This window comes from Epinephelus lanceolatus, chromosome 23 (genome assembly GCF_041903045.1).
Source record: "Epinephelus lanceolatus isolate andai-2023 chromosome 23, ASM4190304v1, whole genome shotgun sequence".
NCBI lineage: Eukaryota > Metazoa > Chordata > Actinopteri > Perciformes > Serranidae > Epinephelus > Epinephelus lanceolatus.
This window is the reverse complement of record NC_135756.1, coordinates 28,731,737-28,757,284: the sequence shown is the minus strand read 5'-3', so window position 1 is coordinate 28,757,284 and position 25,548 is coordinate 28,731,737. Positions and strand designations below refer to the sequence as shown.

At 41.7% G+C, this 25,548-nt stretch overlaps 1 protein-coding gene across 1 annotated transcript in view; it reads left to right on the top strand.

The window, feature by feature from the left end:
- nav3 (neuron navigator 3) overlaps positions 1-25,548 on the top strand; it is a 544,714-nt gene that overhangs the window by 123,468 nt on the left and 395,698 nt on the right. Inside the window, exons 3-4 of the mRNA XM_033615269.2 lie at positions 2,057-2,146; positions 24,067-24,526. Of these exons, the coding sequence (XP_033471160.1) occupies positions 24,458-24,526 (69 nt within the window). The 5' untranslated portion in view covers positions 2,057-2,146; positions 24,067-24,457. The remainder of the gene's footprint in view (positions 1-2,056; positions 2,147-24,066; positions 24,527-25,548) is intronic.

The window sequence follows — 25,548 nt, the reverse complement described above, 5'->3', positions numbered from 1 at the left end:
GAGCACAATGTGTTTTTAAATGAATAAACCATTATCAGAGGTGATATGTGATGATTTTTTTTTCATGCATTTACCCATGTTTATCCGTGACATTGTGTAAATGTCCGTGGCGGACATTTGAAAGCGAGTAGATGACAAACAGTACAGTAAACTTGTAGATAACTCAAATATATTTAATAACTTAGGTGGAAAATGCTTTAACATTTTATGCAGCCTACATGCAGCCTCTCGGCTCGGCAAACGGTAAACAACCCCGCTGGCTTCTCTCCGTACGCAGTCAGTGGAGCCCAAATGAATGGAGCGGAGTGTGTGTTGTGTTCAGGCGTTGTCAGGTAAATAACAAATTTCGGCACTTGAATAGGCCATAGCACAACACAGCAGCATGTCAAGTTGGCCGAACCTGAGCAAAATACCGTGAAATACCGTGAAACCGATATGATTTTTTCTTAAAACCGTGATATGAAAATTTTGTCATACCACCCCGCCCTATTAGGACTCATCTACTATAACTTGCATATTCTTTACATTAATGCTGACCAGTTCCAAAGCATACTGTTTTTAGATTTATTTCTTACCTTCCAGACAGCTTTTCCTTCCGGTTTGCTTCGAACGTAACATTTTTGAGAGGGGTAATTTATCACTGAGAACACTTATTTTGTTTTCTCTCTGTTGGCTGCCAAACAGCATCTTGTTCAATGCAAGAAATTACCCAATTTGCATGAGAATTTTCACACATTTTACTGTTTTAACACATCTCATGAATTCAATGCTTGTTGACATCTGGGCAGAGCATCCACCAGGGAGAGTATTACCTGTTGTTTATGATCTTACCCGATTGTGACACATTTCTTTGCTCCAGACAGCCTTCACTTTATTAAGATGTGTTTGTGCTTTTTTTTGCATCCCAGAAGGAACAGAAATGCTTACATGTCAGACAGTACATCATGAAGCTTCCAATCAGACCTCTGCTCAACCTACCGACAGCCCTTAATGTAGCATGTCTTTTTTTAATATTGAGCTGTATGGCATTTTCAAGAGTAGGCATTGTTTCTTTTTCAAATATCTTTGCATGAAACTCCTCCAGTGAGGCACATCCAGTCTCTAGACAGCTTTAACCTTGTAAGCTGTTGTTTCTGTATCCCAGGATAGAGGACGACTCACATGTCACACATCGTGGCTGTTCCCATCAAACCCCTGCTTGGCTATTAAGTGCCTTTCAAGCCTTCTCTCCTCGGTATTCCCATCATTATTGACAGACCTCAAACAGCCTCCTTAAAGACTCGACTGGCTTGTTTTCTCCCGGATTCTCAAGTGTAGTGTTGTTTCAGTAAAAAAAAAAAAAACCTCTAAAGTGGCTCTGCGTGTTTGTGAGACCAAGAGGCACATTCTGAACACTCCGTCTCCCTGACATTGTGTGTAAACTCGACCTCGGCCTCTCGGGAGTTGCTGTGTTGGAGGAGAATGAAAGTGGCCTTTAAAACTGAAGATTTAAATTATCATTCTTCGTTTTCACCACTGTTTTCGGGGGATAGAGGTGTATAATCCTCACAGGTAATTGATTTTTCGGGAACGGTTGAGAGGTAGGATGCTGCACCTTGGTGGGGAATATGAGGGATGAGAACAATTTCCACAGCCGAAGAGAGTTGACTCAGAGTTTATTGGATTTTTTTTCACGTGGAGAAAACTTTCCAGAAAACAGTTTTTGCGCTCAAAGTCTCTTTAATGTCCTGCTGAAGCGGGTAAACTTTCGGTCACACTGTGTTAAATTCCTGCTGGGATTTTTGGGGGGACCACTCTGAGCTGCAGGAGGTAGCAGTCGGCATTAAAGTGGATGTGGCTGAACAAATCACTTCCAGAATCTGCAGTATTAAACATCTTAAGCTGTCTATGTATGAGGACTTAAAACCACTTTCCCCTGATAGCCACACAATTCTTTATTCTATCCAGAATGAGAGACTTGACTCTGACTTCACTGAGATGATGATCACATTTGTATTTTTGATCTACAACCGAGATGAAACTTGAACAAATCTCTTTTTGTCTCCTCTCTTTGCAGGATTGTTTTAGCTCTGCTGACTACTGTGATGAATACTGGTATGTGGTCAGTGGAGGAGCAGTGAAGGAGCCAGAGGAATCCTGGTTTGATGTAAGTTCAACCCCCTTCACCCATTTATCTGTCTCCCTGGCATTTTAGATCTGTGACCTGACTCTTGACTCCTTGTCCTGTTATATGCCAGAGGTTCTTGGGAACGTTTCTGTTGCTGGTCAGATTCAGATTGGAGTTGTGACCTTGTGCTTCTTGACTTTGAAGTCAGTATCATCTTTAAACTACTCAGGTTTAGGATTGGCCTGGGTCTGTATAAGCTGATTTAATTGTGTGATGGCCTTTCAAAAACACTAAATCTTAAATGAACAGGCTTACATTGCAGGGAATCTGTGGTGAGATCCATGGTGAAGGTTTTCATTCAAGGCATTCATTTTGAATGTTATTTGCCCATTTGATGACTACTATCAGTTGTTATCATAACCATTATAATGCTTCAGACAGGGCAAACTACACCTACCAGTAGGCCAGGAGGTGCATCCCATGTTGTAAAACAGCCCTAGTTTTGTTAGGTTTGACTTTCCTTTCGGTGAGTTCTAGGTGCCAAAACAATGTTGTTCAATTGAGAGAATGATTGTGGCTTGGGTTAAAATAAGTTCATAAATCAGCACACTTTGTGATGCTTCATTGTCCAGTGTGAACCCAGCATAAGTATGCAAAAAACAGGATTATATTGCATGGAATCTGTATGAGATCTGCTAGTGTTATCAGCCCATTCAATGGCGGCTATCAGTTAATATCATTACCATTATAATGCTTCAAACAGGGCAAACTGCCCCTATCAGTAGGTCAGAAGGTGCATATCACATTGTGAAACAGCCCCAGTTTCATTAGGTTTTACTGTCACTTTGGTTTGTTTTAGGCACCAAAACTATGTTGTTAGGTTAAGGGATGGTTTTGGTTTAGGTTAAAATAAGTTAAGTACGTTACATCAACATTGACTTTTGGTTTTCCATGAGACACAAACAGCAGTCTCCCAGGAGAAAGTCCTGTGTTTGTTTCACCCATCTATTAGCATGAACTTCTCTCTTCACAGAAATTGTCGCTCTTTTTTTACTATGTCACCCGACTTTCTCCTCTGCTCCCATCATAATTACAGCAGCCATCATAGGGGTTGCTGCCCAATAATTAACTTAAATGTAAGAGGTAGAATAGGGCCATACTCCCTCAAATCTATGCTCCTAATGACAACTAATAACGGCCATTTACAGGGCTGATTATGGCCTTCAGAACCTTTTAACCTGTATGGTTGAAGCTGATATTGCCCATACAGTTGAGTAATAACACTGGAAGCAAGGATGTGTAGAATCCTTCTGTTTTTGTTGATCAGCGACTGCAAATCTCAAATGTGCCGGCCAGCTAATTGTCAAACTGTTGGCTTAATGCTTGATTATGATGCATGGAAATGTAAACATAGTGTAAAAAGTGTTGCCTCCACTTTGCTGGCTCTGTTTTTAACAGACTTTATTATCACTGTCAGCCAGAACAGCTGCAGCCCAATAAGCTAATCAACATTTCTTAATAGTAGATTATAAAAGCATTGCAGCAATGATGATTGAGTGTTTTATTATACTACAGCACACAGATGGCAATATTACCAACACATTAATATAAAAAGCAAGGGACTGCAGACCCTGGTCACAAATTTAGGGACTTTTTTGTCCTGAATTGCCCCTTACAGGTCACGCTTAGTCACAGGAGCTCCACCAGTCTCCTAACACCTGAGAGAAAGTAACACTTGAGAAGCTCAATTTAGGGCAAGACAGTCTCCCTACCAGTCATGAGTCTGGCTGCTAGTTTGCTTGTGTTACCTCTCTTTAGCTTAGATATGGAGGAAGTGAAAGCTGGATCAATAGGATAGAGGTTTAATTTTAAAAGCCCTGAAAATATAATCTCACAATCAGCTTTTTATGAACTATGTGGTGATATATGAACACTTTCTGCTAAAGTCAGTTGCTCATTTCCCCTGATTGATTTCTATATTTGTGTTTTTTCTGTCACATACTTTCACACAGCAAACACAATGTAGCAACATTTGACATCTGATGGGTTGTTTGTTTTATGCAGCCAGGATATTGTCAGTCAAATCTGATCAAAGCACACCCACACAGTCATGAAGAGGCAGATCAGCTGAGTTTATGAGTGTAAACTCTTATTACGTAATATGTAAGGAGTTTTTTTTTTTTTTATTATTTAGTCAGACTATTTAATGTTATTGAGAAACCACCTTTTTAGGGCTTTGATTGTAGATCATGGAGAGCAACTTGGAATGCTGGGAGTTTTTTAACATAGTTATATGGCAGATTTATTGATTAGAAAAACAACGCACAACAGCGCTAATAAGTCAAAAACACAAAAGTGCAGCGTTGCAATCCATTTTGATCCTGAAGAATTTCAGGACATTTTATTCTCTTTAAAATGCAAATGTCAGCTGGTGTTACTTGGGACAACATCACCAGTCTGGCACTCCAAATGTAGGAGATGAGATGGGTAGAGGCTTAATTAGGTAGCTACTGTAAAGAAATGATTGATCGGTTACGTTATTTGTCAAACAGAATCTCCAACCAGTTACTCAAATCAGCCTTTCCACACAGATTAGCTTCCTTCTCTGTTTTATATGATTGTGAACTGAGTATCTTTAGGTTTTGGACTGTTGGTTGGACAAACAAAGCAATGGCAAACATGCCAACTTGGGTTCTGGGAAACTATATATGAATTTTTCACTATTTTGTTTTTACATTTTTTAGAGTTAACAATTAATTACAGGTGTTCCGATACCATTTTTCTGTCCTAATACCTGAACTTGTGTAATGGCTGATACAGTGTCCTGATACAATACCGTTGCTTAAGAAAAAAGCAGCTGTTTACTATCAGCCCTGCATGAATGTAAAATGAACGCTATAATTGTTGCATGGCATAGCTCAGGTTAAAGCCTAAACTGGAGGGACTTTGCATAGTAAAATATTGCAAAATGTCTGACATTCTGCTAACGGCTAACTACTATTCAAAAACTGTTAATGTGGGCGTAAAAACGACTTTAAAGTTTGTCAGTAAATTACATGGATCATCAGATCAGTGCATAGACTGGCATACTCGCCGATACTCGATTCAGCATTTTAGGCAGTATCTAAAGCATTTGTGATACTGGTACTTGAACAACTCTATAATTGATTAGGCCGAATTAATAATAAAGGACTGTCTTCATATGAGGATCATTTGTTAAAAAAAATGTTATAACAGGCATTTTTTTGTATTGAAATCAGATTAAAAACACGTGGAATTCAGTCTTTTCAACCAAATCTCAGCAGTTTTTTGTTATTTAAGTGGATACATCCCAGTTTACAGCTGTTTCTGTGCATTTATTTGGTCAAGAAACTAACTGGGCAGTTAGAAAGAAGTTGACAAGACTTGAATATGACTCTCCCTTTATGTTAATAAAATTTTACTGTTTAAATTTCCACTCAAAATTCATTACAAGTAATATTCATAAAGTATAACTGTGTGATTAATTGATGATACATACAACTAAAATTAATTAAATTAAAATTATTTTCTTTTGAATTTGATTAGTTTTATTATTTATTTCACCCTACCCTACTGCACTCTACTCTACTCTACACTGTACTGTAGTAGACTTAAGGTACTTTGAAGGTAGTGTGTTTTCTGGCGCACTTCACTCCTCTCCTCCCATCATGGTGTTCCTACTGGTGCATCCACATGCTGCCTCTGTGCTCTTTGTTCCACTTCATTGGGGTGTGTGCTCATGTGTGCCTGTGTGTATGTGTGTGTGTGTGTGTGTGTGTGTGTGTGTGTTTGTGTGTGTGGATGCAAGTGTGCACCAAGAGAGCATTTTGAGGATGGGTTGGATCTCTCTGTTTACTCCCCCACCCCGTCTTCCCTGTGAGACGGGAGCGTGCGTGTGTCAGTAGCGGTGTTTGATGTTGTTGAGTGTGAGCCCGCATGGCACGTGTACGTCTGTGTGTTTCAGTATGTGGTGTGCAAATGAAGAAAGGGGGGAGTGTGTAAGTGAATCTGTGCAGGATTGCGGTGTGTGAGTGGGAGTATGCTCTGGTGAACGTGCGTAAAAAGAGGGAACTAGATAGGGAGAAAAACACACTTGTATGATGTGTATGCACATGTTTGTTGCATGCCTCTGTAGGTGTGTGTAGTGTAAAGCCCCCCACACACACACACACATACACACAACTCCAGGGACTAGCATGTTCATTATTCTTCCTAAAAGAACCATTAAAATTTCATCAGTGCAATGCAATCTGTATCAGGGCAGGGGGTAGGAGTGTGTGCATGAATGTGTGTGTAGGAGAGAGGGAGAGACTCAGCAGTGTGAGGGGAGGGAGCTCGCATCCTCCGCTCATTCACCACTGCCTGCCTTCGTGTCTCTCTCCTCCTCCTTTCCTTCTTTCTTATCATCATCTTCTTCTCTGGTGGCTCTATTCCCTCGCTGAGAGCACGCCGATGCGCAGATTACGACTTCTCTCATGATGTGAGCCGCCAGCCAGCACCCCTCCCCTCCTACTCCCCGCATCCATCCCACCTTATTCTGCTACTACTACTACTACTACTGCTGCACCTCCTCTATTGCACACGCAGGCACTGGAGGGGGCTTTCCTCGGGCTACAGGAGGAAAGGGTTAACAAGGTGCAGTTGGATTCTCAGGGAGGAATTTTCTCTCCTGGCTGCAGGCAGGTTTGGATATGTGATGCACAGAGTGCTGGATGGGACACATTCACAAGATTAAGAGCTGGATCCCAATTGGAATATGTTTTTGAGTGGAATCATCCTTTAAAGTACTGGAAATTTAAAGGTGAGCAACAAGCTTTTGATTCCTGTTACTGCCTTGTGCTTTGGCGCGTAACTTGTTGATTAGCATGGCAAGAACACATGTGCTTGATGTGCTTCCTTTATACGCAACTTTTCAGAGTTCCCTGTTTTGACCCTTCCTCCTTTTTTCTCTAATTAGCCTGATCCAACGTGTTGTACTGGTGTTGGTTGTAAAGGAACGAGGCTAATTAGCGCTACTCTTTTTCAGCATTGATCAGAAATGTAGGGAAATTAACGGCAGCCTTTAAAGACCGCGGGAAGTGAGCGAGCAGCGGTTTTTCTCCAAAGACCCACACACACCCTGCCACCGCCACATCCCGTATGTTGCTTTGTTTTGCCAGCACAAGAGCGGGGCGCCGTCTCTCAGGTAGATCTGATGGCGCTAATTGTGTCCTAATTGGGTTTCCCCTCAGCCGTGGAGGTTTTTGGTTTCTGAGCTGCTCAGAGCCACAGATGAAAGAGTTTGTGGGGTGGAGTGTGTGTATGAGTGAGCAAGAGAGAGAGAGTGTTAAGCTGAGAGCTGTTGTGAGTGTGTGTCTGGCCAACCCTGCGAGTGTCTGTATGAGTGAGGGTGTCTAGAGCCTTTGTGTGTCTGTGTGTGTTATTGGTGACTATGCCTGTGTGAGTGTGTGTGCGTTATTCTGAGGCCCATCTGTGGAGGTCTTGTGTGATGGATGGTGACTGACGGAGGGTGTGAGGTGTGTGAAGGAGGAGGATGAAGAGGAGAGGCAGAGGGATGGGGGAGGGTGTTGGGAAGAGACGGGGAAACTGGTCTCCCATCTGTGTGTGTGTGTGAATGTGTGTGTGTGGATCTATGTGGTGGAGCAGTACATCACAGACTGGCTAATGGAATACCGGAGACTTGAAGGGTCCTCTCCTGCTTCTCCTCCATCACCACACCTCACCCCACCCTCCATGTGTGATTCTGGGTAGGGTGTTACACACCAGAGGGCATTCTTTGGTTTCTGACTGTGTTAAGATTCCACGTGTGCACCAGACAGGTCAGGGACTGAAGTGTATCAGCAGCACTGTTGCTACAGTATATTGACAGATGCAGTGCTACTGCCATTTCAAAATCTGATGTTTGATATTCTGTCCTGGTATGTTTTACAACACAGTTTTAAGTGCATTTTTAACAATACATACCCCAGAATTCTAAAAATGGCACAGGGGTCAACCGTTAGTCTACTTCAACTTTAGCCTTGCTATCTTATCTACATGTACTTACTTGTTTGTCTGGGACTGTCCTGGTTTCAAGCTGGGTGTCCAGAGTCCCAACAAATGTCTGTAAAACACTAACATATCCAGTTTTTCAACATTTACTACCAAATTGACATGTTTTTCACCACAGTTCAATTAACAACAAAATTATTCATGTTTTCAGTGCTTTTAGATGTTAGTCATTATTACCTAACCTAGTATTAAAACATAAACAATGTGTCACATGTCTGAATTCAACATTGGTTTGTCTGTACACGTATTTGTTAGGCGGGCGGCACAGTGGTGTTGTGGTTAGCACTGTCGCCTCACATCAAGAGGGTTTCTGGTTCGATCCCACGAGGGAGCCCTTCTGTGCGGAGTTTGCATGCTCTTTTCTCCAGGTACTCCGGCTTCCTCCCACAGTCCAAAGACATGCAGGTTGGGGATGGGTTAATTGGTGGCTCTAAATTGTCCATAGGTGTGAATGTGAGTGTGAATGGTTGTCTCTATGTGTTAGCCCTGCGATAGTCTGGCGACCTGTCCAGGGTGTACTCTGCCTCTTGCCGGTGCCAGCTGGGATAGGCTTAAGCTTGTATTAACCACAGACCTTATTTCTAACCAAAAACCCATTCAAAAATCCCATTGACTTCAAGACAAGGGAACCAGGAGTGCTAAAATGCTAACTAATTTCTGGGTTTTAGGGCTCATTCCTGGCACACTCTATGGCAAGAGAGTACACAACATCCCACACACTGACATGCACACACAGCAGGAAGATGAACTGTGGCTGTCAAGCTGTTAACACTGGCTTCCTGAAGTGGTGGCGTGATTTTTCATTCTTTGGTGTCCCCAGCTGCCTAACAGGCAAATTGTACCACGAAAGACATGGAAGTCAAACTCCAACCATGCTGTCAGTCTGAAATAAAAACAGTCATTTTATCATTGGGATAGCCAGTGTTTACTTCAGTGGGGAAAAAAGTTAAGTTAGAGCCCTAGTTGCTAATCCGTTTCTCCTACCCCTCCTACCTACCTATAAGTTTTCTTTTGGATATTATCTCAAAAGCTGATTATTTCATACAAATAAAGATCAGTGTAGTGAGAGAGAGAGAGAGAGAGAGAAATTTAAGATCTTGAATCAAAGTTGGGCTGAGACCAGAGGAAGGCTGTTTCTCAGGTGCTGAATATAAAACGTATGAGAAAATGGTCAAAATCTTTGTCTTAACTTTGTCACAGGATCATTTCCGATATTATGAGAGTGATTCCAATACAATCAACTATCCTTATTGCTTCCTATGGTTGCTTATATCTGACACACATACTTGCTCAGAGATCCATATAGGGGCGCATGAACTGTGGGGCTCCTGTGCGCATTTGACCAGCAGACAACGCAGTCAAACACAGATGCAGGCTTTATTCACCACGCCTGCAAATGTTGATGTTGCACTAAGAACGATCAAGATTATCTCAGTCTGCATTTTTACATCATCTTATTCACGTCATTGTTGCTTGCCTGTGAAAGCACCCCTGATGGAATTTGATTGCCACGCAAGAAAAGATTTTTCCGACCACTGCCTGCATGTACAGCAAGTCCCTGTTGAGGTTTCCTTCCCCTCCAACACACCCCACCCTGTTGTGAATATAAAAAGATGATGCATTCGGCAATCAATGGTTGTAACGCTGCTGCGCTGTTATCCCTTATTTCTGCTGGGGGCCTCAGTGTGATTTAGTGAGGCCCCTGAGGCTCTATAGCCTGCACGGTGCACGGCTGGGGGAGGGGTGTGTGTGTGTGTGTGTGTGTGTGTGTGTGTGTGTGTGTGAGTGTGCATTTGTTTTGTGTTTGAATGTATGTTTGTTTTCATACTGTGTGTGTGTTTAGCATATTCAGAATGCAGAGCATGGGAATTAAGCGTGCGTGTCAGCATGAAAGAAAATGTTTGAATATGTGTGAGTGTGTGTGTGTGTGTGCACAGTGCCCCCGCCGTCCCTCAGTTCTCTCCACCAACCAGCCCCCCTGGGAATTGGGGTGTATGTGTTGAAATGTAATTTTGGCCCCCGTTATTTAGCCTGACAATCTGTTTTATTTAACAGGACGTGGCGCTCCCCTCAACACCACTTTGGCGTGGCGGCCTTTTAAATGGAGAGAAATTGAGCCGCGTGCCGTTGTCTGCTATATATCACTTAGGCAATTACAACCTTCACGGATCTATTGGTAATAAAAAAGAGGTTTATGAAGCGCGAGCATGCCAAGCTGGAGGAAAAAATGCTAACAGAGTAGAGGTGTTTCGTGTGGAGGGGCGAGGCGTGGTGAGCTGACGGAGGAGGGCTCGGCTGTTTGATTTGTGTCGTATTTCGCCGCGACACATCTCATTTTGACCTCTGCTGGGTTCCTGGTCGATTGTGTGTGTGCTTGTGTGTGTTCAGCAGGCCCACATGGCAAATTAGCCAGCAGACTCCTGTATATAATAAATCAACATCCCAAATGCCATCATGTGTAATTGAGATTTCACAGCCCTGATCTCATCTCTCTTTTCTCTCTTTCTTGCTCAGCTTTAAAAACCTAAAAAAAAAAAGTAAAGATGTAACCCCCTCCTTCTATCCTCCACCATCCTTCCCTCTCCCATGATCCACCACAGCCATAATGAGATTTGATGTTAATCCCGACACAATATCACAAGATTACGCGCCTCCATAATGCTCCATGCAGGCAGCGCCGACGGTGGAGAATGGGTTTGGCGCATGCAGAGGAGGCTTGGCTGGGTGAAAGCACATTAATGTAATCTAAGTGTAATTGGGTGGTAATGCAGCTTGTATGTAGATGAATGGAGGAGCGGGATGGTGTTTTTTTTTTTCTTTCCCGTTTCATCCTCCCTGTCAGATGAACCCAGGGAGGCTGAGCAGGCACAACGTAACACAGAGAGAGAGAGAGAGAGAGAGAGAGAGAGAGAGAGAGAGAGAGAGAGAGAGAGAGAGAGAGAGAGAGAGAGGCTGGAGGTGCCTCGGCTAGACAGAGAAAGAGACTGATAGAGTGAGGGCGACAGATTGCCTGGAGAGGGCAAAGGGAGGGGCAGAGAGAGATTTATTTATCTCCAAACTGATGTCAAATTCTTGTAGCAGGAGTAGATTGATCAAAGACTGTGATTAATAAAAGGTAAGACTCAGGAGAGGGGAGTTGGCACAAGGGAGGCATTTTGGATTTCTAAACTGAGAAAGTTATATAAAGAAGTAGATTTGAAGCCACTGTAGTTCAAAAAGTGAATTTCAGTTGACTTTAGATTGACTCAGGCATTAGGAGTTATTCAGACCAAAGTGAGGGAAGCAATTTGAGTAGCTACACTGCCTTTCAAAAACTAGATGGACAGATATTTGCTATGTGGTATTGGAAAATTGAGATTCTGCCTGTTAACCCATATAACTGAAAAGGAAAAGTTGTATTTTTGGGGGAACAAACACATTCGAAACCATTTTAACATTGTATTCCAGAAGAAATGTATTTTAAAAAGATTGATGGTAGTGTTGTTTGGGATACCTTGTATGTATGGTGATTTATTGTGATTTATGAAACATAACTAACTGATGGACTGTATGTATGCAGGATAGCTAGAAAATTAAAGCAAGGTTTACCAGAAAAGTCAAATTCTCCTCTGTACGGTCCATTGCATGAAACACTGCTCTCTGCTAATGTGCATAGAAAGAAGTTTGGTAAATAACTTCTGGAGGTGATTTACACCATAGATATTTATATATGACGGCACAGAAGTACAGTGGTTAGTATTGTCACCTCACAGCAACCCAGGATGAAGGGTTCGAACGTGGGTTTTCTCCAAAGACATGCAGGTAAATTGGTGACCCTAAATTGGCTGTCGGTGTGAATGTGAACATGAATGGTTGTCTGTCTCTATGTGTCAGCCCTGTGATAGTCTGGCGACCTGTCCAGGGTGTACCCTGCCTCTTGCCCAATGTCAGCTTGGACAGGCTCCAACCTCCCGCAACGCCTAATGGGATTTGTGAAATGGTCTGCTGTTTTGCAAGTACCTACCATGTTCTCACAATAAACAATAGATTAAACCACAATGAAGCGTATTATTTTTTCCAAGTTCCACTCTGAAGTAAAAATCTGCTTTTAAACTTGAAAGAAATAATGATTTGACCTTTTTTATTGACTGATATGAAAATTTTTATCAAGACAACATTTTTAGCCATATCGCCCAACCCTACATATATGCTGCATTTAATATATCAGCCCATTGCAGCGATACGTCAAGGTCCCCGCCATAATGGAGAAGGCACGACTTGCCTGTAAACAAATGCAGGTAAGGGAGCTACTTTTTATGGATAAAAAGTTTATATTTCGTAACGAATTTCAGTAAGTCATTTTTATATTCAAGGGCTTATGATCTACGTGTTTTAGGAAAACAGTTTTGTCACCAATTAAATATAATCTCAATATTTAATCACTGCAAACTGGATGCTCAATAGTTAAGCTTACATAAGAGTTGGGCTTTTATAAGCCGAATTATTCATATGTTGGAAAACAATTAATTGTCATAAGGAGTGGTAAAAACTCACATTTGTCAAGCATAGATTTGACTTACTGTACCTGTGTCTCCTCCATGTGTTAGGGAGCTATGTAACATCTGAATGTTAATTCCATTGCAGAGGACTGCAAAAACTTAACATATTTTAACTCTGAACGTCCACTGTTGCCAGTATATTGTGCTGCCTCTCCTAATTTAGCTATCCTGATCTTGACCAATAAAATGATATAAATTTTTGCCATATACCGTCATCCTGATTCCATGGTTAGGCAGCATAATTCACTTCATCTAAGCCTTGTATACACTCTTGTCATGAGCATCCAGCAGCAATTATACCCTAAATATTAAGATTCTAATTAACTAGAGACACAACTCTTTTTTTAGAGCTTTTTATCCAGAAAAAAACACAGCTCCTCCATTTACCTGCACTCATTTACAGGCAAGTCTTGCCTTCTCCAATATGCTGATGACACTGACTTATGATCCAACAACCAATGGGGTATCAAGAATTCTTTATTTATGGTTACACTACAATTGGACCATTTTGCATTACACAAGCAGGTAGAACAAATGCAGGTCTACTTAAATGCTATGTCCATTACAAATTTGTTGGGAATCTTTTTGAGTCGACACATTAAACTTTCCACAGAAATTAGCTAGGTTTGTTAATCTCTTTTAGGAAATGACATCAACAAGAGGCTCTGAAAATTCAGTCAGGACCACTTTAGTCAAAGAAAACTTTATTGCCATTTGCAGTATTATATTTGGTGCTATGGTTCTGTTCTGGGGCCTCTTTGCCTTTCTAAGCAGAAAGAGCATAAGGCAGAGAGAGCACACCTCTCCACCCTTCCGCGTGCCTAAGTGGAAAGCAGAGAGAGCAAACCTCTCTGCCCTTCCATGTGCCAACATGGAAAGCTGAAGGCAGGGAGAGCAGCAGCAAAGACACCCCCAAGAACAGAACAGAGTAAGCATCAATGAACAACAGAAATGATATTGATAAGTCAGATGAACATGAACATGAAAAGGATGAGCTGGGGTGGAGGTGGGTTGCAAAGCAGCTTGCAGGGGAAGCAGCAACAGTAGGCAGGTCAGAGCAGTTTAAACAGGGCATCCTGAATGAGATTTGGTTCCATAGAGAGGAATCATGTGATCTATTAGCTGACTCCCTTCCATCAATGAGCTGCCCCATCAGTTGATTGGGTTGCTTGAGATCATGATGTAGCTGGGACGTGAGCTAAGCTTGACATTGTGTCCTGCCTGAACTAACTCTATGCTCAATTAACAAAATAGCAGATTGGCAGCAGCACATGCCCTCTTTTGTTTACTGTCTAAAGATCTTGTCATGGCACAAAGTGGCTCAGCCAGGCTTATCTCCATGTCCTGCATCTGCAGGCCTTTATAAAACACACAAGATAGAAACTAATCTCATAGATGATAAAATATAAACCTTGCCATATTTGCTGTTTTTTTAGTTCTGGTATTAGTTAGCTTTGCATGCTTACCATAGACATTATGTTGCATTTCTGGAATCCAATGGTGATTTACAGGTTACTGTTAATGCTGCAAAGTCCTGAACGCTTACCATTTTTTTCTCAGTACATTTGTTGTAAATGCTTTCATATTTTTGTTTAATATGTTGTTTTGTTTAATTGAGGAATCTGACTGCCAGTGTGAGATATCAAATCTCCAGTGAGCAGGGGTGCTTGGCAGGTACTGTTTTAGCTGTGAGGGTCCTGATATCATTCCTGAGTCATTCTGCCGTCACTACCAAACGCTGTGTCATCTCTGGAAACAATAAACAGCAAGGTGCCAGCAAAATGTCAGGCTCGGGCAAGTGTGTGGAACAAAACAAACAGCGCAACATTGACACTGCAGCATGCATTCCTCAAGCTAATGAGCTGCTGCTTCTCATGTCAGTCTTCACCTTCACAATAGTGATTACCCTGTTAAAGAGATCCAGGATACCTGCAGTGACACAAACACACACTGCCGCCTTCTCTCTGCAGTTACCCTGACAACAGAAAAAGCCAGGGTCGCATTTGGTGCAGGTTGTCGCTTCCATACCAATTAAAGATGTTGCTTAAACATATTACTACCTGCAGCCTGTTGTTTATCACTCCATGATCGTTGGTATGTAAAATCAGGACACATTTGCATAAACACAGGCAGGACTTTGTGTTTTCATTGCTTTTATTTAGTTGTTCATATAGTTGAACCAGCCTACCAGGGTTTTCCTTTTATGATGCATTTCCAGCCGTTTTTTGTTGCTCACTTGCTGTCACAGGTTTTACACTCTGAGGTCCCTAGACTTTCAAGTTTTCTCACCTGCGTTGCACTCTCTGTCTCCCCTCTCTTGTTTCTTTTTTCTCTGTGTCGCTTTCTGCCTCCTACTAGTCTCAATTCTCCTCTGTGCGTCTCGCTCTAAACTGCGATATGAGGCTGGTGAGGGATCAAAGGTGTTGCTGCCATTTATCTGCGTGGTTGTTTACCTGTGCCTGTCCTTACTCAAAGTCAGGAACTCTAGCCGTGGGGTCTTTGGCACCTTATTTTCCAAATTGGTCCTGCAGGGAGGGGTGTGACTTAACATCATTGCATCCGTTAAAGCCCAATGAGTATCAGGGAGCACCTGGAGTAGATCTGAACTTAAATTTTGGTATCGGAAACCAAGGAAAATAACCGCAACTTATATAAAAGAATAGCGCTGGAGTCATGTTTTATTGCATGTTGTGTCTCGCATGCTAATTCCTTCCTTGGACTTAATGGCTTTTTCCAGTCTTAGAGGAAGAAGCATCCTCTTCACCAGCCACCACAGCATGCTCAGTTCACTTTAGCTGATGCAGCAAACTGAAAAGTAAACACACTACTCTTGTTCGGTGCCTAACTGTCCGGAGCCTGGAAAATTTCCCAGTGGTTACTAATGTATAAGACCCCCGTCATACATGTGTCCTAGATCAGGCCTGCATACACACACCTACACACTTTCTCACTCATGCGGCCTCTGCAGGCTTCTTTATGTTAATACAACAATACACATTTTGCACTTCATTAATATTTGCAGTAGCATCTGGTTTCTTTGTTCTCCCATATGGTTCCCATCGCTATGCTGTGCTGTAAATATGTCGTAGTGTGGTAATTGTTATTCCATAAAGCTTTCAGTTCTTTTGTGGTGCATTTGAAATGTGGGTGTATTTTTATATTTTGAATTTATCTGTTGGGTATTTTGCTGTAGCTTTGTTTCCTTTTGACTATACTTCCAATTTATGCTTACCTACCATATTCACATATGTTATTTTTGATAAATGTTACCAGTCTGGAATACTAAATGGTATACATTAGAATCACATTAGCACACTGTAAAATAATACTCTGGTGTCCACTCCTTCATAAGTAATTTGTGAAAGTGTGTTTTAACCGTACTGTGGTTTCTACAGGGGAAGTGCCGAGTGGTCAGTTAAGTTCCTTTAATGCTGTAATGTGTAGCAAGGGATCCCTGTTGGTTTTATTAGATTTATCAGTATTATTAATGGCCCATTGTGGAGCCAAGTGAAGTATGGCAAGGCTATTACAAATGTCCTAATTGCTGAGAATATTCCCATTACTCTATGTCTCTTCAGTCAAGTGGACGCTGGCTCTGTGCTTCCATGCAGATGTCTATATGAGAATCATGCTTTATGTATGCAAATTTTTAAGAGAAACAACAAATGTTATAGTTTTATTTTGGTTGTAGGAATCTGCACTGTACTGTTGCTGTGCTGCTTTAATATTAATTGTATGTATCGTGCTACATTTGCAGATAAAAATTGTTGTGATGTATAGTTTCAAAATGTAGGCGAACCATATTAGGTGTGTTTTGATTGGTCGTGACTCTCACTGATGCTGATAAAATGAGGTTTATATTGAAGGAATGTCATTAGTGCATTATAGTATTTTAATGTGATGGCAAGGCGTTCTTTATGTTTGACCTCTGACCTATTGAGGTGATGATTTACGGCACATGTACCCCCATCCCTCCTGCTCTCCCCGAGGAAATCAGCCTGGATCTATGGCCATCATTTACATCTCCTCGAATTAAAGCAGCAGTGTGTAGTTACGGCCCCAGGCCTCATGAATCAAACTTTATTGACCACTTGGAGAGTTACAGACACCCGTTGAATACCAAGTGCTGGTGAAAGGCCACTGGGTGGGGGGAAATGTCGACCAGCTGTAGAGATTGAAGGTGGGATCACCGGCACTTTACACCAGGCTGTGATGAAACTGCAGCGGCTGCTGCTCATAAATATGGAGATTGTGCTTCCAATAAGATTTTTTACAGCCGAAGGGGGTTAAAGCGCACATTAATATTCTCTTAAACAATAAATATGAGAATGTGTTTGTCAAAGATACTGAAAGCATCCTGATTAATTCTTTTTATGATCTTTCTATAATGTTGATTTGGAACTTTTTCTATTGGACTAAATGAATGTTTCTGGTCCCCATATGGATAATACTTGGATAATTAGTTCATAATGATCACACACAGCCATAGCAACCATTATAAACCAATTTGTTTAGAGCTTCGTAAGAATTATTTTAATTGCCGTTATCCACAAATGGCCATTCATCTCACTTAAGATTTCAAAATGAATTTTACATCTGTTAAAATGTCTTTTCTCTTACTTGTAAAACACATCTCAGTTGTCAGTTGTCACAGTTCAACATTTAACGTCTTTATCTTTGTCTTTCAATCAATATAATACCTGCTTTAAGACTGAGAGACGGTGACAGGAAAAATCATCAATTATATCTGCTTGAATGACATGCCTGGACTTACATGACTGTAAAGTGAATAGCTTTTATGTCTGCATCACAATTTTAAATGGTGTGCAGTTTTCAAAATTGCAAGTGCACGTATTTTAATTTTGACAAAACCTACTTAATTAATATCTTGACAAATTGTAGGAGGTTAGTTTTAGGTGGCTGGCAACTGTTATTTTCACCAGCTTTGATTGTCAATGACAAATGTACTCAGCTGTAGCTAATTAAGCTTTGTTCAGTGTGTTGGCCAAACGACGAAAAGGAAAAAACTCTTGGCTGTGTAGATAGCATGCTGGTGTTTCTGCTGTTTATGCTATGTCAGAAATGTTTTTTTTAATTTTTATTAGAGTGAGTTTTGTTCTTTTGCCTTTTTGTTCAAAAACACCAAGAGAGTGGTAAGGTTTTTTTTTTCCTTGCTAACATTTAATGTTGTAGGCAGTAGCTTGAAGTCAATTGCAGGCAGGTAAGATAGCAAGGTAGTTTGTTAGCTGTTAATTTCTTAAGCAGGTAAGCTAGCAAGCTAGTTTGTTAGCTGTTGAGCTGTCAAGCTGGTAAGCTAGCAAGCTAGCTTGTTAGCTGTTAAGTTGTCAAGCTGGTAAGCCCGTAAGCTTGTTTGTTAGCTGTTAAGTTGTCAAGCTGGTAAGCCCGCAAGCTTGTTTGTTAGCTGTTGTCAAGCTGGTAGGCCAGCAAGCGAGTTTGTTAACTGTTAAGTTGTCAAGCTGGTAGGCCAGCAAGCGAGTTTGCTAGCTGTTAAGTTGTCAAGCAGTTAAGCCAGCAAATGTGTTTGTTAGCTGTTGTCAAGCTGGTAAGCCGGCAAGCTTGTTTGTTAGCTGTTAAGTTGTCAAGCTGATAGGCCAGCAAGCGAGTTTGCTAGCTATTAAGTGTCAAGCAGGTAAGCCAGCAAGCGAGTTAGCTAGCTGTTAAGTTGTCAATCTGGTAAGCTAGCAAGCTAGTTTGTTAGCTGTTAAGTTGTCAAGTAAAGAAAAACAGCTGTGGGCCCCTCTCATAATTTAGTTTCAGGTTTATCACATTAAAAGCTCTGAATTAGGACCTCTGTGTTTTAAGCCTGTGGTACAGTCTGTCTGTCCTTTAAGCTAGGATTAGCTTTATCAGCTACAGTACAGAGCTAGCATGAACATCAGCTAATCAAAACCTTTTCAGGTGTTACTTGTAGTACATAAGTAAGAATACTATAGTTTCTTCATTCTGAAAGAACTCCCGTGCAACTGCATTGTTTTATTTATTATAATTTATTAATGTAAAAAAAAAAAAAAAAACCACACCGGTTTGTTGTTATATTCTGTACAAACACATCTTGTTTAATACTACATACTGTATAACACAAACAGAATCCTGAACAGTAGAGAGCCATCAATAATTTCATTAGAGACAGCTGTGTTTTCCAGCTTGTCCTCATTCCAAACTCATCAAATATCCCTGCTTTGTCAGTAATCTGGCCGTTAGATATAGGTGCACATAGGCACCCTTTGTGGTGATATAATATGCACAGGGCGGCAGCAGTTGCTGACACAGCAGCCATCACCTGGAGTCGTCAAATACTGGCACTATGTCATCTATGTCTGGGTAAGATACTGATGCACAAAGCCACCTCCCTGGCAGCAGTTTGTAACGCTTTTGTTGACTAGGTAATATAGGAAGCTGGAAAGTCCCTACGGGGCAGATGGGAGGGCAAGTGGATGGGTCCAGCAAACCCTGGACTTCAACCCGGGAGCCTGTTGTGTGCTTACCTTGTGAATGTTGTGTGATGTTTTTTCTAAACCTTACTGCATGCTTTTGTCGCACAACTATGCATCTAATACAGAAACTGTACATTTCCTGAGAAAACTTAAGTGTATTTTGAAAAGACACAATACATGTAGTAAAAATAAATTGACATGGAGTCTTGAAACAACAGCAACAGATGCAGGAGGATACCTAGCGTGTCATATATAGACTACGGATGCACCGAATATTCGGTAACAGAATATATTCGGCTGAATATTGAAAAAAAACCACACATTCGGTATTCGGTGGAATAAGTTAAAAGCAAGGCTGAATAATAGCGGCGTGTTTTGATAACGCAATCAAACAGCGTGCCGTGACCGGTGGAGTAAAATGTTGGCAGTGTGGCGATCCGCCCGTCACGGCACTTGCATTTCCGACTAAAAATAGTTTTGAGCGAGCAAAATAAGCTTAAATCATTCAGCACACTGTGCGAGCAGCCTACAGATTTCAACCAGCAGCAGAAACGAAAGGCGAATCCCACCGATTGTGGGTTGAACAGGGGTCACAGACACAGACAGTAATGTAGCCTATTCCTGTCAAATACGCCGGCCATCAGGTTACTGCGACGGAGAATTCGGCTCCAATAATATCCTCTTCTTGGCGTCATGGCTGCCCAGAAGTACCTGAACAGCCGAGCCAGCCGAACACAGGTATGTGACGTGTCAGAGGAGAAACAAGCCGTTCACGGCCCACAAACCTCACCGCATTTTAGGGACTGTTCTTTACTTATGAAGGGGAGGAGGGTGGCTGGTTGATTTTTATTTTATTTATTTATTTTATTTTGATCCCCCCTATGTTAATCACTTATTGATGCTGTTTTTGAAGTATGAATAAGTCAATAAATAATTTATTCCATTGCAATATCATTGATGTATTATAGAAAAGTGATTCATCTTTTTATAAATGACAAAAGGCACATCTGCCTCATTTTCGTTGTGGTATTATTAAGTGCCAGACAAGGAAGCCAGGACCCAGTTGCAGAGTTAAGTACAAAAAGTAGTTTATTTACAAAGTAGCAACAAAAAATCAGTTCACAGAAAAAATAGGAGCAAACAAAGTATCAACCAAAACTCTTTCTGAGGGAGAAGTAACAACAGAAAAGGCTAAACTGAAAATTACCATAAACATGGGAAAAAGAGCAAGAACAAAAGTGCAACGAAAAGAGTGACAAGGCACAAAACTCACAAAACCTGGAGACCAAACACTGGAGCATAAACACGTGGCGAGAGGCAGGAGATCACTGAGAGCACGAGCGTAGTACTATAGCAAGGAGAATAATCCAGCACTGGAGACAAAGAGAGTGTGGCTTAAGAAGCCGGCTAATTAGGCAGAACAAGCTGCAGGTGTGCCGGGAGCCCAGTGCTCCCGGAGATCGCCCCGCCCCTCAGCACTCACTCTGCAGGGAGAGGGAGAGAAGGATCAGATAGCAGCAAACACAGTTTCACAGAAAATCAGGACCACAGCAGGTATGGTGATACTACTTAGAACCATGATACTTTCATTGGTATTGTACAGTGGGTCCCAATATTGGTACCGTGACAACACTAATCTGGAGGGGGTTCACCTGCAAAAACTAATGAAAAACTAAACAACAATATTCGGTATTCATTACTGGGTATTCGGCCAAGCGTTTAATATTATTCGGCTTCGGCCACAAATTTTCATTTCGGTGCATCCCTAATATAGACGTGAAAGTTCACTGACAAAAAGCAGCATGCACTTCTTGCTATGTGCGTCAAAATGACTACCAGACATCTCCTCAAAGAGTTCATTCTTATTTTAACTTTAACACATAGTATTTACTGTTGCCACATAATGTGGTCAGTGTTTAGATCAATCTTCCTTAAAAATTTGTCAGTATAGTTTTCATGACATTCATCTAAGTAAAGCATTTTAAACTGAAACTGCAACACTGACCTGCATTGTTGATGCTGACAAAGAAAGAGTAAATAAGTGAAATAGGTCATTTGGAAAGTAATTATTGAAATAGCAGAGGTCCTTGTATTCCCATGAATTGCCTTAAATCTTTGTCAAACCAATGATTAAGTGAATTACCTGGTTATATACTTACAGGATTAGTATGAATTTGGAAATTTAAGCACTGTCAACAAATGTTGATTTGTTTGAAATCCTGGTTAAAGCACTGCAAACAATATGCAGTGGAACAATGTCTTGTCTGGCACTTTTTTTTTTCTGGAGTGTCCGTCCTTACTTCCTTGAAAAGGTTGCTCTTTACCTGCTGTTGCTTGTCAGGAAAGCAGATGGAGAGTGGCCTCTGACCCCAGTGGCCTACATCGGAGACCATCTTGTCACTCTGACAGGGAGTGCCAACTAGCCTGTTCCTTGCAGCAAACAAAGTATGCCATGCCCTTCCCAGTGAGGTTCCATTGTTTCTTTTGTAATATTCAAGAAGAAAAAGGAGGCAAATTAGCCCTCATGCAGTATGCATGATTTTAGAAAGGCCCCCATATAATTCTACTGCTGAGGGAAATGGGGAAGTCTAGGAGCAATACAGCTGTGCTTTTAGCAAGTTTAGCATTTCTGGGATGCCGTGTAATTGCCTATGCCAAAATGTGTGGCGTTCCTTGTCTTAGGAGAGCATGCTTAATTTTCTTCATCACCTATTGCTGCAATATTCCCTGTGCATTACTTGTTGTTTGAGGCTACTACATAATGTAATGTAATGGCACAGCATCCCCATGGTATTTGAAAGGAAGGCTTTTCACAGCTTATTGCTAGCAGCTAACACTCAGGGTTTCTGTGGAAAACGTCATTGGGCGCTTGAATCATGATGTCCCCTAAGAACCAATTCTGAGTTGGCAGCGCTTGACATGATTGTCCTTAAGTAACTGACAGGGTTGCGGTGTTACATGGCACTCTGGTTCAGTGGCAAAGAAAACTGTTAAGATCTCGCCGGTGTTCAGAGAGGAGACGAAGGTGAACACAAGTCAGATTCCCTAATGGCCTGGGGGTGGTCGGCTGGGAGGCTGTTTTCTGTGATGACTTGTCTCACAGCGTGTTACCTTGAGAGATTATTGGAGCGTTTGATTGGCCAACTTCTGTGGATGGACACTGGCTGAATTGCAGTTCAGAGAGTATCGATTTCAGTGACAGTGCTATTGTGTTTCTGTGTGTGGGGAAACTATATATGGGACTGTATGGTGTATTTCTGCTGGTGTGGGCTGATTGTTCCTTCTCTGTGTTCGGCTCTCGGAACAAATACAGTATCAGCTTGCAGGAGGGATACTGTGCACACAGTATTATGCACCAATATATCATTGTCAAATTAAGTGGTACATCTTGGAGTTAGGTGTGTAAACAAATTAAATCATGTTTTAAATGAGCAAAAGCCTCTGTAATGTTACTAGTGCTGGCTTTCCTTTAAATTAAGACCATTTTTCTCATTAACCTCGCATCTTCCTGTCTCAAACCACTCAGTTTGCTCTACATAAGAGACAGTGGCAAATATTAAATTTGCTGTGACTGTCTGCCAGTGCAAGAAAGAGAAAACATCAGCTCTTTTGCCAGAAAGATATCACTCTCTTTTTGTTTTGTGCCGTACAACATTAGGCTGTGCCATAAAGCATTCAGCAGATTTTATACCAAAATATATCATATAAATTACAAATGCTTTTGAAGCTTTTTCTGAAAAGAAGTTTTTCATGTTTGTATGTTGGAATTTGTGCTCATTCAAAGACAGTGTAATGATGAACAGAATGACATATGAATGACAGTACAGTTATTTAATTGTTTCCCTGGCACAAAAGGGAAATAAATAACAACAAAGCAAAAAACACCTGTATTCGGCCCCGCTCAGTGCAGACCTGTTTGAGTTGTCTGGGCACGGTTCTCAACATAGAGGTGGCTGAGCTGGCAGCTAGCAGATAATGGTGCTAACTCTATAAACAGTGCTAAACTGTAGCAACAGCGCTGAGAGCTAACAGTATTAATCAGGTGGAAACAAGAGTCCATGTGCAACACTTCCACATCCTTAACAATGGTAACTGCCATATGGGTGCAGTGCAAAGTGGCAGCAATGAACTGGCCAGCGAGATACACACATATACTAACATATACTACAACACACACACAGAGAACCTTGAATTAGAAATGGCTAAATACAAGCATACAGATATAGTTATTTATTTATTTATTTATTAAATACATAAGGCTATATTCTTAGAGTTTACGGGGAAATACTGTAAATTTACGCTTACCCAATCTGTCCGTATAGAATAAGTCCTACATAGCTCAATAGATAAAGTATGACACTGGTTCTTTTGGGGTTTCATCCACAAATCATGCTATAAATGTACAGCATAAGACCCTTTGAATGGCAGATGTTGTGTTGCAGGATGTCAGTAAACCAAAAAGACAAGTTGAACCCTAGTAGAGTCCACGGAGGGGCCAGCCACCGATCCTGTGGTTATCTTTCCATGCTTGGACCCTTCCCAGGGTGCGAGTTTACCCGACCTCAGCATGACTCAGTCCTTCCCCTTGCTTCTTTTTGGTGGAAAATAGGTTTCGTAGGAAAAAAAGACAACAATCAAAAACAATCACTCAGCGTAGAACAAACAGCATGTAGTAGAAGCTTCTCCTTCTCTCTCCCTCTCTGAGCACCATGGCAACATTCACTTTGATATGCAGATACCCCCGCCATTTGTACAGTGCAGCACCGAGGGGAATATTGACTTTTCGGAGAGGCAGAGAGCTTTTGCATTAATTGTTAAGCTAAAACTGTGCTTCTCCTTTTTTTTTGCTTTTTGTGCATTTGAATCGTAGCATGTCTTATCTTTCTCTCCCCAGATGTGGAGGGAAGACTGTGTGCCGGAGCCAGGGATTGCACTCTGAGGAAGAAGCTAGCATAACTGTTATCTTCATGTAAAACAACACAACCTGCAGGCTGAAAGTCCTCTCTGGTGTTCTCTTTACTCCAGTCATCATAATGACGCTGTCTCGGTAGCCTTTCGCTACCTGATTGGTATTCATCCTGCTCTCTGAAACCTTCCAGCGCTGATAACACTCAGAGACACATTTTACTTTTACCGTACAAACCACCACCTGCCATGGATCGCCTGTGTCCGGGTGAAGGCGTGAGCCGGACACAGGACCTCATTGGGAAACTGTAGCCACCTGGATTCTCTTCAGCTTATTTCCTGTGATTTTACTCTGGAGTTATTCTTTATTTGGACCAGGGATGGATGTACCGGAAGCCAGCAAACATGGGAAGAAGTCGACGAGTCAAAAGCTGGAGGACCAGAAAAAGGTAAGCAAAACTTTCCTGTTCTTCCCTTTTCTGCTACACAATGCTCTTGATCTTCTCCTGCTGTGTGTGCACTGCTTTTTTTCAGTCAGCTTTGACTTTTGCTGTTTTCCAGTTGTATGTATGTGGAAGCCAAGGGATGAAAGTTTGTTTATCGCCTGGTTTGTTGTTCTCTTTACAAAAAGAGAACATGTTGGTCCAATTGCTGCTGTTGTCTGAATTCCCAGTAGCTCCTTCGCTCCATATCTTCTAATAGCTATTTATAAAGACGAAGGGGGGGGGGGAAAGGTGGAGTTTTTGCTCCCCCTCAGCGCCTCCAGTCTTTCATCTCAGCTTGTGTGGCGTGGCGGTGGGCAGGGCCCGCCCCAGCCTCCCCGTTGGGAATACATATTTACTCTCTGTTTGAGATGCTTTTTATGTTAACTACTCTGGGAATAGGAAGGGAAAAATACCCGTAAAAATGAGACAAATAGTTTTTCCTGTAGAGAGATATTGTGTGTGCTAATGGTCTGCTGTTCTCCTATGGAGGGCATGAGCTTGGTAAGATAATGGTGAGCTTAGCTGTGGCTAGTTAGGATTCTGACTCTGAACGCAGTGACCTCGAGAGGGTCAGATTCATCTGTGGCGGCAGTGGGTGGATCGATTGAGAGAACTCAGGCGTCAGGCCAAGTTCACACTGTCTGCAGAATGTGGGATTTATGGACAACGGCACAAGCTTGTGTCTTTCTGAAAAACAGTAAAGCACATACCCACACATATACACACATACTGTACTCTTAGGTGCACTCAATGCAAAAAGATGCCCATAGATGCAAAGAATTGGTACTTACTGGACTAGAAAAACAAAAACACACACACAGGAACTATTTCTGTTCCTTTAGTCACCTGCATACACTGAGACATGCACACCTACTAAAATGCATACGCAGACCGAAACAAATAATAGATACACACAGCATCTCTATCTCTCCCTGCCTCTGACCTGATTCCTCTAATGAAGTGCTTTTGATAAGCGTAATGATTGT